Source organism: Lissotriton helveticus, chromosome 3_1 (assembly GCF_964261635.1).
Source record: "Lissotriton helveticus chromosome 3_1, aLisHel1.1, whole genome shotgun sequence".
NCBI lineage: Eukaryota > Metazoa > Chordata > Amphibia > Caudata > Salamandridae > Lissotriton > Lissotriton helveticus.
The window spans coordinates 236,096,580-236,108,612 of NC_136061.1; the positions used below are offsets into that span (position 1 = coordinate 236,096,580).

At 45.1% G+C, this 12,033-nt stretch overlaps 1 protein-coding gene across 1 annotated transcript in view; it reads left to right on the forward strand.

The window, feature by feature from the left end:
* The first annotated feature begins 3,549 nt into the window (after positions 1 to 3,549).
* Positions 3,550 to 12,033, forward strand: part of DHX33 (DEAH-box helicase 33) — a 193,922-nt gene continuing 185,438 nt past the window's right edge. The window contains exon 1 of the mRNA XM_078679696.1: positions 3,550 to 3,906. Coding sequence (XP_078535822.1) covers positions 3,696 to 3,906 — 211 coding nt within the window. The 5' untranslated portion in view covers positions 3,550 to 3,695. The remainder of the gene's footprint in view (positions 3,907 to 12,033) is intronic.

A 12,033-nucleotide genomic window follows, 5' to 3' on the forward strand; every position in this document is an offset into this window, starting at 1 on the left:
ATCTTGGTGAGGGCGAGAGTAAAATTCTATTTTGTACCCTTTCACCGTCTCCAGAATCCAGGCATCGTTTGAGATCAAACGCCAATTGTCGTGAAAAAATTGAATCCTGCCCCCCAAAATTACATTTGAAGTTGAAATCAAGCTCACCTGATGGGGAGGAGTCTTGTCGTCCTCCATGACCTCCAGAGTATCCACCTTTGCCAGGTTGTCCTCTATTCCTCTTAGAGGGGTAGAAGGAAGACTTGTTTGAGGAATATTGCTGTTGACCACCACGTTGGGACTTGTTCCCTCGCTGAGGAGCATTGTCGGAACCACGGCCGGACGAACGCCCCCTTCGTCCGGCCCTGCCAAAAACCGGATGGAAAGCCCGTTTCAAATTAGACTGGGCCTTGTCAAGGCCACTAAAGGTGGAAACAAAGTTGGACAGTTCCTTCAGGAAGGGGGTACCAAAAAGTAAACCTTGGGCCATAGGGCCCGACTCCGAAGAGGCCAAATCCGTCAGTCTTGGATCTAGTTTCATCAGGATGGAGCGCAGGCGCTCAGTGGACAAGGCACAATTAGCGTTGCCAAGCATACAGACAGCCCGCTGAGACCAACTGACCAGCTCATCGGGGTCAATTATGGAACCAGATTCCTTGGCTTGGTATCCCAAATTCAGAATCTTTGTAAGTGGGCCCAAGAGATCCAAAAGTTTGTCCTGGCACAAACGCCACGATCTATCTAAGCCTTTGGTAGGGTCCTTTGAGTATTTCCTCATGTAAGTGATCATTGTAGGATCCACATCAGGAGTAGCGGCCAACTTGTTTGGTAAATCAGGACGTGGGCACTCGGAGCGCAAACGCGCTCTCACATCCTTGTCAAAGGATTGACGGATGTGGGATTGAATGTATTGAGCCACCTCGGGGGCAGGCAACCAAGAAGAAGAATGTGGGTGGATAATGTCAGAGGGATTGAAGGTTAACAACTGTGGTGAAGAAGGCGCGTCAACATAATGCTCCTTCCGCGATTTTTTGGAGGGAGGAGGCTTAGAAGGCTCGGAAGAAGAGGACGAGGACGTGTCGTCATCCGTGTCAGATGGAGGATCAGAACGAGAGGACACCTTGCGCTTCTTTGCAGAAGGAGCAGAAAGGGTTTTTGCAAGTTTCTCAAAATGGCTGGAATGTGGATTTTTTGGGGACTTTTTGGAACGCCCAGAGGAAGGAGGCACCCAGCCATGTTGCGCAGCATAATCTGCCAGATGTTTCTTCAGAGGCGCAATTGCCTGACAAAGCGCCTGGCCCATAAAATCATCAAATGAAGTAGAGGATTCCTCCTCCTCATAATATCCATAACCTTCTTCGTCACAGTAGTCTGCCATGGCGACAATGTCAGCCGAGAATGCCCAGTGAAGGTTAGCACTTAAAGAGGCAAAGCCTGGTAATTTGGGGGAGGGGTACCCCTTGCGCAAGTCTGATAACACAGGGACACTGTGAAAACTACTGAATTAATTGTGGAGGGAGCAGACTTGCACGAACAAGATATGAAAAGTAGTAAGTTGTTCCACTCTAGGCAAAGCCTAATCAAAATTTTACAACCCACAAACTCTTAATTGTTTGTGGGCGTCAAGGAGCTCACACGGCAGCAAGCAGGGCGTTCAGAAGAAGTCTTCCGTTTCTGTCAGGCTGAGGCACAGGCGGCGTCTGGAAAAAGTACACGCTCGAAGAGACGTGTAAACAAACCGTCGCGCATGCGCGAACAGCCGCTGCCGCCTAGAAAGGTTGCGCGAGAGACCCGCGTCCTTTCAGCTCCGCTCCCGCTCCACAATTGAAGACCGGGTTAAGAAAAACCCTGTCGGGAGGTGTCGCACACGCTCCGTAAGCACCGGCACAGAAGCCGGTTCAGGGATAAAGACGCGCTGCACAACGCTCAAGCACTCAGACAAAGCGGCAATGCAAGCGCGGAAATACGCACACAGCGTAACAATGACACCAGCAATAAGGCATAAGACAAGCTATAAAAGCGGTAAGGCTACGCAGTTATAATAAAAGCGAGTAATGTAAAAGCACTTAACTGGCTGCGAAGCAGCAAAGAAAGAGGAAGTGTTCACCTCTATGACCCTGTTTATACCTTATCATACTCTATGGTTACCCTGTGTTTCTGGGTATTGTAGTTGTTTTCTTTACTGCATTTTGATTGGCTGCTGTTTGTCAGTAAAGAAATTGAGTAAGCATAATCGGAGCCTCCGTCCTGCCATAGAATTCAGAGCTTTCTAACTTTCCACCCATGTTGTCTTTTAACACCGGCTATTCTACTATTAATAAAACGGACTTAAGCGTTCATAAAGAGCCGAGTGTGGCTGCATGTTCAAGTATTAGTATCCATGCCTTTCCCCGCTCCCCCTCATGTGTGCGCATGCGCGAGTGACTAGCGTAGGGTGTGAACAGCCAGACGGGGGAGCGCCAATACACAGGCAGAACCTGCATAAATCGGCACCCCTCTGACGTAGGGGGTGTACAAAACGACGGGGGTGGAAATATAGTTAGAACACCGGAAACATGAGTGGTGGTGGAAACATCAATGATTCCTGTGACTTATTTATTTATTTATTTATTTATTTATTTATTTATTTATGCATTTTTATATAGCGCAGACTTTAACTGAAGGCGTCAGAGCGCTTCACATTAGGAACAGAAATGAAACATAATGAGAAACATTACAAAAGAACAGATTGCAAAAACATACGTTACTTACATAAGGTAATAGTGACAATTGTGAGCAAACAAAATACATGAGGTAGTAAAAATTGTGAGCAACCAAAAATACATGAGGTAGTAAAGGTAATAGTGACAATTGTGAGCAAACAAAATACTTGAGGTAGTAAAAATTGTGAGCAACCAAAAATACATGAGGTAGTTAAAAGTGCACAAGAGGAAAAGTGACAAGTGTACATTATAAGAGAAAACAGAGTATAATTAGAGGTATAGTACTGCAATAAGTGCTAGACACTCCGGCACAAGAACAAGCGTTGAATAGCTCAGGTGATTTCAGGAGCAGCGAATGTATACACAGACTGAGGTTAGAGGTTAGAAGTTAGTGCCCCTAAATGATCTTCCCCAGGGTTCCATACACTCTCCCTTTAGCATCACATCACCTGAAAGAATGTCCATTCAACATTACAAGATGGCCGCCGCGCTGCCTGCCCCTTCCTGAAATAAACTCTTATTTTCAACTCTTTCCGGCTAGTCGTACGGCCATCATTCAATAAGTGATTTCATTGATCTGCATAAAGGCTTACCTAAATTGGGGTCTAATTTATAAGAAAATGGACTAAAGGTTTAGATTACTCCACAGTGTGTTTATGAAGTTGGAAAACGATACTTTAAATGTGAATCGTCCTTTACATTGAAATGCGAAGATTTAAGGTTTTCGTCATACAAGCGAATCTACAGTACGTTATTATTCCGCCAGAATAAAGGGCTCTATTAAAATAAGGATTCTTGTGTGTATCTGGATGCAAAATTATGTTGCAAAGCTCTTGTGGGGAAAATGATGACATCATCATTCAGTGACAAACCCGGGACACGTGTCCCAGACATGGGTCATGCCAGTATGTTTACCTCGGAGTGTGGCAGACGCGGCCCGGAAGGTGCCGCTCAGCCGGTGCCTTGCGTGACACCCGGTGCCGCGAGGTGAGCGGGCTGAGGTGTCCTGGGAACATGCCGCAGGAGTCGGGTTTTCCTCCGCCCAAGAGGTTCAAGGCGGGCTCCCCGCTGTTCACCTTCCCCCGCAACCCGGCCATGCAGACCGGCACCCCCCGCAAGCCGCCCACCTTGCCTCTGGAGGTGCAGCGCAGGCAACTGCCCATTTTTCATGCTCGGCCGCAGCTTCTGGCACAGCTGCGGGGGCTGGATTGCGCCGTACTCATAGGTGAGCAGGACGTATAGGAGCACCAAATTATTGTCTAACTTTACTGTGAGTGACAGCATTCTGCTAGTGTATAAGGAGCACATCTGCAAAACCTTTTGATTTTACTAAAATTATATATATAATGCACTTGAGGGGTTTCAGCTAGTTCTCTTCCTCCATTGACTTGTGGTCCTTTCATTCACAATTTTCTTCTCCCCACTTGTGGGCCATGTTCGAATTAAGGTTTCTACAAGGACCTAGTGATCTGTGGGCTTCACCCAAAACGGAACACAAAACAAAGAAAATAGAGATCAGGGATTGAGTAACAAATAGAAAAATCAACATAAATTGGAAAAGGAAGGAGTGCTGGAGACTAACAAAAGTATTTGAAAAGATTCCAGCATACCACTTTTTTGTATTTTCTTTTGCTCTTAATTCATGCCCTGCTTTTGGTTGGCGTGTAATAAGAAAACAAGGGAACCCCAATTTTCGAACCTGGGCTTGGTATTAATATTTTTAAGAGAACAATGGTTCTTACAGGGCAAGTTTGGTCCAATAAAGCACACACAGTTATGTTTATGGTAGTATTAGTCAATATGCCTATATCAAAAGGCATAGAGGGGCAATTATTGCCGGGCGGAGCAAACAATAGGTAATATTTAACTGTACACAGGGACACGAGATATTTTCATTGTGCATCATTTATTTATAAGCCAAAAAATATAAATAAAAATGCAATGTATTTTCTGAAATTGTAGTTCGTGCTCACGAAATAAGTGACAGCAGGAGTGAGGAGAAGAGTGAAATTCAGTGACTTCTAAAATATATACATTACAGTGATTTATCAACTCTCTGACAACTGTATTGATCCACCAGGAGCACTAGTTCAGCAATATTGTTTTGTAACTATTGATTCAGGGGCCAAATTCAAAACATTTCTTTCTACTTCTTTTTAATAGATTCGTCATGTTTATAATTGTTTTTGTCCTGATGATGATCTGTAATCAGTGAGATCAAAACGTCGTCGACCCCTATACAACAGGAAACTCCTTTTATTGTTTAAACCACACCCAGGGGTTTCTATCTTTTGTTGTCAATGCGATGTATATATTTTAGAAGTTACTTTAGCTCTTCCCATCATGCCTGCTGTCACTTATTTTGTGAGCACTTGAACTATAACTTCAGAAAATATGTTGCACTTTTATTTATACGTTTTGACTTAAAAATAAATAATGCACAATGAAAAAGCCCTCCTGTGTCCCTGTGTACAGTTAAATACTACCTATTGTTTTGTTGGCATGTGTCACCACTTTATTTGAAACAACAACAAAGTGATGGATAGAGAGCTTGAATTTATCTCAGACACTTTCAATAGCTCAGGGCCACATCCCAATCCATTATTTTTCTCCCACCATGCCACCTCAGTTTGGACCTATCTTGACCCTGGTCCAATGGGACAGTCCAGCCTAGGTTCTCCATGACCTGGAACACAAGTAACCCACGACTAGTTTAGCCCTGATTGGGACTCATTACCAGATATAGCTTGATTCCAGTGGCGTAGTGAGCACTGGACCACATCTGGGCATACCCGTCGCACTTAAGGCGCCAACTGTACCCATCACCTTGTTGTTGCCGATGACTGCTTCATTTGAAGCTTCCAACTCTGTTCTAGATTCTATGTGCTGTACGTGCGTGGCTCATGCAAGTCAAGTTAAGGATACCAATGTAATGTTTATTCTCAGAACATTATTTCTTTTCATTCCATCACATTTAACAGATCGATTTAAAATTCTTGGTTTTACATTTTGTCTTTTATATATGCGTACCGTATTAATCTGCTCAAATTAATATTCTAAACATTCACAGACCCTCTAAGTAGACATTGTGACCTTCAGGGGCTGCGGACCACAGGTTAACAGCAGCTGCACTACAACATACAGACTGGGGCAATGCGTCAGTCTACTTCAACTATTGGCTAAATTCACTGTGAGTGATGGCATTCTGCTTTTTTGCAAGGAGCACATTCGAACACAATGTAGCTCCTTTCAGTACCGGGGGACACCTTAGCAGTGTATGCCATAGTAGCCCCAGGATGTTTTAGCCTAAACATATTTCTGCTACTAGCCAATCTATATATATTTTTAGCTTGTCAAGGTTCTAACAACAAAGGTTTTACAAAAGCCCTGACAAAAAAAAATAAGATTTGACAAAACCAAAAGGCTGGCTGCAATTGGACTCCTCTATTACTGCATAACGGCAGGAAATGGTGGTGGAAGTACGTCCAGTTGGCATGCATTTTTTAAAATCTAAATAAAAAACTTTTCATTATTTTGCTTATGCCTAGTTACAAACTAATAACCATAACATATCAGCATTTTGGCAGTTCTTGGCAGCATTATTCAAGTTTCATAGTGTCAGGTTTTACATATAGGTAGAATGTGCTATGCGGATGGTACCCCACCCTCTCATCCTAACAACTTATTACAGTTACCCTCACCCAGTACTCTTAATGATGAACATTGATTCATCCGGATACTACGAAACCCCTGGTGAACCTCCACACATGTTTAGATCAATTGTGCAAGTATTTCATGCCACATTCCCCAAATTGCTGGATGCATCCTCTTGCCCTACAGACCGCCTTTTCTTCCAACCTATACCAGTCCACGTTCTAAGCTTATTTGTCTGATGATGAGGCCCTATCTCCCCCACAGCCTTGCATAATGTCCCTTCTGGCAATCATAAAACGAACATTATAAAACAATAACATATGCTTGGACACAGTCTTCTCCCCCTATGTTCCCCAACACACCTCTTGTGCATTCAAATCTGTTTCTAGCTAAGTGGTCCTTATAAGCAGTCCCTGCATCCCAGATGAAAACCTCTGCAGCTGCGGACATGCCAGTTTGTATGTATAAGTGCGCCTTGTTGCTTATATCCCGACAGGCATCTATCATCCACTATCCTGCCCATCTTTACAAATCTAGTTCAGGTATAATGTACCCGATGTAGGATCTTAAGTTGTATCAATCTAAAACCCACCCTAATAGTTGGTATGCATTGGTGGAAAACGCATCACCACCAGTCACTCTCCAGGAGGCAGTGGGTTTATCCTTCCTTCCTTTCTTTTTATATTCACAGAAAAAAGTGTGTGTGTGTTTGTTTGTAAATCGTAATACGTTACTAGACGTGCAGTTCTAGTAACTTGAATAATCTTCTGAACCAAACTGGAATGTACTTGACCTGTAAACTGGTTTCAAATTGTGTGATCATTGGCTAATGTTTTATTTTACAAAGTTGCCTTTTTCTTCATTCTCACATGAGTGCATCTTCAAATATGTGAATTCAGCATTTCTGCTGTTCAAAACAAAACACTTGTTTCATTAAATAGACTAAATGTTTGCTCCATGTGTAATAAAAATCTAGCTCACATCTAAGGTTATACATGATCCCTGACTTACCTCTTAGTTTACTAATAGCATTGTCATCGGGGTGGGGGCAGAATCATTTGTCAATTCATGTTTAAACACCCACTTTTAATAAATAAATTACTAAAGCATGGTGAGGTAGTGCACTGTCCTTTACGAACAGTACATTTCCCTGAACTGGGCAAAAACCTTCCTAATACCATGGAGCTTTACTGATGAAACGATATTGTGCATTAACAATTATCTGTGAAAATTGGGTTTCAGAAAATATAGTTATAATTTCCACATCAACATGTTAAGTCTTCTGATTTGTATTTCATCCTATTAAAATATTTTTATCACCACATAGAAGTACAAAACATGGATTGTCACAGCTAATGAAATATATTTTGAAATGTTTGTACATTTGACTTATTAGCTATTTAAATGTGCACTAGGAAACACCTGATACCCTACAGCCTTCCATTTCACACTTTGTAATGCAGGGCAGACAGTTCGCTTTACAAAATTCTTGAACTCTGCAGTCCGGGAAGGAAAATTAATTGTAAACTGACTTCTTACGTTTTTCTCTGAACACAGAGCAAATTTCACAAGATAAAAACAAGATTTAAAGGCGTCTTTATTAGTCCTTCACTTTCTGACTGAACATAGCACCTGGGGCCGAGGAGGTCCTTAATATAGCTGGACCGCATACATTCTGGCTTGCCATAGCGAGTGAATGAGTAGATATTTTGAGCTGTGTGTATGTGCCCATATATACTTTTGATATTTTGAAGCCAGATGGAGAGTTAAACTCACATTCGCATACATTACAGAAAGGGCAGATTTGTCTCCCAGTGGTCTTCTGCACAGTGACTGACGTTAAGATGAGGGAAGGGTTCTCTCTCACTAAGATATGAAAGTGGATGGTCAGAAGGGCATTGCGTAATTCCTGGAGTCTGTGTGGTTCCATATCAATTAGATCCGGTGACCGAGGTTTGTAGATTAACTTGACTGCTATAGAAATCTCTGGCTAAATTTTGTCAATGACACATAAGGACTTGAAATATTTTCAGTCACTAATCGGGTTAGCTGATACTATAACGACAAAGACGTTACCAGTACTAACTCGTTCCTCCGAAACCCATATTGTCTCCACTGTACTGTCATCGTTGTCCCTTCTGGATAAATTGCTCAGAAAGTAAAATATACAGAAGCCCTCTTTCACTATGAGCACTACATGGAACCAGCAGGCTCATCTGTTCTTATAGTAGGCAGTTTCCACCTGTGTTCTCATAAAAGCCTCGTTCCTCCTACCTTACATAGAAGAAAAATAGTTATTTGAGCAATACGCCTAGTTGTGGTTTCTGTCAATAAGGATAATACCCATACCGAAAAGTCCCCTTGTTAGTTTAAATTGGCAAATTCATGAGCAAAGTTGCGTAGTTGTCTCCTCTTCCCTGTGTGATAAGCAATAGAGAGAGAAACCTGTCCGGGAGCCTCAAGTGAGTGCATGCACTCTGGCATTAGCTTGGATAGCATATGTACACACCCTTATCGGACACGCAATTTTGTATGCAACATTTTTGTCTTCGATTGCTGTTTTTCAGTCTTGCACTCTAGGAGTGCTTTATTTCATTCCATAATATTCTTCACAATAGCCAACTTGATTTTTGTCAAAATGCTATGAACTCACCACACACACGCTACAAGAGAGAAACCAGATAGTTTAGGAATTACTTGGACCCAGATTCAGCAATCCAATGCTTTTGCCATAACCCACCACGCACACACTACTGGTGAAAAGTCTGAGTGTCTGGAACCATTTGGACCAAAATCGTGATTCCCATCTATACAACATTAAGTTATTGCATACAATGATAGGGCAGAATTGTGGGTTATGTAAGACTTGGTGCATCAACGGTTTGTGCAGAGATCATTGACATTGAGCCCTAAGGAAGTTGTGTTTACGACAAAACATGTGTTGGCTATTGTGAAGAATATTATGGAATGGAATATAGCACTGGTAAAGACTGAAAAACATCAATTGAAGACTGAATTCTTACTAATATTGTTGTATATAAAATTGTGTGTGCCATAAGTGTGTACATACGCCTGCTTAAAACCTCTTTGGGGTTCCAATTCGTGGATGTTGGGTGAACCTCCTTCCCTTTTGTGCACAGCAAATTATTAATCAATGTGTACTAAATGTGTGTATTACTCAGGTGAGCACTAAGGAACCCAATTTTTAAAAAAATAATTAGGTTGGATAGGTCAGGCTCTGTGAGCAAGGTCCGTATTCATCAAGGAAGGAGAAGGATACTAGCTTGCGTTAGTGCAGAGTTATAGTGGATGTTTTTTTGTACAGAGACTTTAGATTTCTGCAATCTCAATGCATAAATGTCAAAGGGAGATTGAGGTATTAGGACGACTATGGCTTCTCCAACGGGCACTTAACCCCTTCCATGCTCATGACGGAATGGTTCCGTCATGAGCATCGGTGCTCCTGTGCTGATGACGGAACCATTCCGTCATGAGGCCAGGGGCACGAAATCCCTCTGCTGCAGACAGCAGAGGGATTTCCTTTTCACCCCTCTGACCTTGGGAGCTGGGGAAGAGCTTCCCCAGCTCCCGAGGCCCCCTCCCTGGTTTCTGTTCAATGACGATCAGCACGCACGTCGCGCTGTCGTCATTGAACACAAACCGAAACTAAAATGAGCCTTTAGGCTCATTTCAGTTTCACTTTCTACATGCTCAGTGGGCTATCTCAGACCCCTGAGCACGTAGAAAGACGGGAGAGGTATCATTGGAAAGGGGAGAATCTCGAGTGGATCCCTGCTTGGGATCGCCCCAGGAGGGCGATCCCCAAGCAGGGATCCACCCACTAGACACCAGGGAGGGGGGAGCGGCCCCTTGGGCAAGGGCCTTCACTCCCCCCATAAATACATTTATAGTATTTAGTCTTTCTGCCCCCCCTGGGGGGCAGATGGGGCAATAGCCCCCAATCTGCCCCCCCGGGGGGGCAGAAAGCCCACTATACACCAGGGAATTTTTTTGGTGGCACTTTTTTTAGGGTAGGGCTGCCCGAAATGGACGCGCCAATGCCCCCACCCCGGCACCATTACAGCCTTTCTGCCCCCCCTGGGGGGCAAATGGGAGCAGTAGCCCCCAATTTGCCCCCCCCGGGAGGGCAGAAAGCCCACTATGCACCAGGGATCTAATTTTGTGCACTTTTCTTTAGGGTGGGGGCTGCCTGAAACTGGCACGCCAATGTCCCCACCCCCCCACCACCATTACAAACTTTCTGCCTCCCCTGGGGGACAGATGGGGGCAGTAGCCCCCAATTCCCCCCCCCCCCCTGGGGGGAGCAGATAGCCCACTAGACGCCAGGGATTTTTTTGCGGGCAAATTTGAATTTGGATGGGCTGCCCAAAACGGACATGCCTATGCCCCACCCCCTCCCCCACAAAAATAACAGCCTTCTTGCCCCCCCTGGGGGCAGATGGGGCAGTAGCCCCCAATCTGCCCCACCAGGGGGGCAAAAAGTCCACTAGACACCAGGGATTTTTTTTGGCAAATTTTTATTAGGGTGGGGGCATTGGCATGCCCGTCTTGGGCAGACCCCTCCCTAATTAAAATTTACCCAAAAAACTCCCTGGCGTCTAGTGGTCTTTCTGACCCCCCTGGGGGGCATATGGGGGCATTACCCTCCAATCTGCCCTGCCGGGGGCAAAAAGCCCACTAGACGGCAGGGATTTTTTTGCGGGCAAATTTGAATTTGGATGAGCTGCCCAAAACGGGCATGCCTATGCCCCCACCCCCTCCCCCACAAAAAAAACAGCCTTCCTGCCCCCTCTGGGTGCTGATGGGGCAGTAGCCTCCAATCTGCCCCCCCTGGGGGGGCAAAAAGCCCACTAGACACCAGGGATTTTTTGCCTGCCCAGGGGGACAGATTGGAGGCTACTGCCCCATCAACTCCCAGGGGGGGCAGGAAGGCTGTTATTTTTTGTGGGGGAGGGGGTGGGGGCATAGGCATGCCCGTTTTGGGCAGCTCATCCAAATTCAAATTTTCCCGCAAAAAAATCCCTGGCGTCTAGTGGGCTTTTTGCCCCCACCCCCGGCGGGCAGATTGGGGGGTAATGCCCCCATATGCCCCCAGGGGGGTCAGAAAGACCACTAGACGCCAGGGAGTTTTTGGGGTAAATTTTAATTAGGGAGGGGTCTGCCCAAGACGGGCATGCCAATGCCCCCACCCTAATACAAATTTGCCTAAAAAAATCCCTGGTGTCTAGTGGCATGCCCGTCTTGGGCAGACCCCACCCTAATCAAAATTTGCCCCAAAAACTCCCTGGCGTCTAGTGCTCTTTCCCCCCTGGGGGCATATGGGGGCATTACCCCCCAATCTGCCCGCCGGGGGGGGGGTGGCAAAAAGCCCACTAGACGCCAGGGATTATTTTGCGGGCAAATTTGAATTTGGATGGGCTGCTCAAAACGGGCATGCCTATGCCCCCACCCCCTCCCCCACAAAAATAACAGCCTTCCTGCCCCCCCTGGGGGCTGATGGGGCAGTAGCCTCCAATCTGTCCCCCGGGCAGGCAAAAAGTCCACTAGACACCAGGGATTTTTTTAGGCAAATTTTTATATGGGTGGGGGCATTGGCATGCCCGTCTTGGGCAGACTCCACCCTAATCAAAATTTGCCCCAAAAACTCCCTGGCGTCTAGTGGTCTTTCTGACCCCCC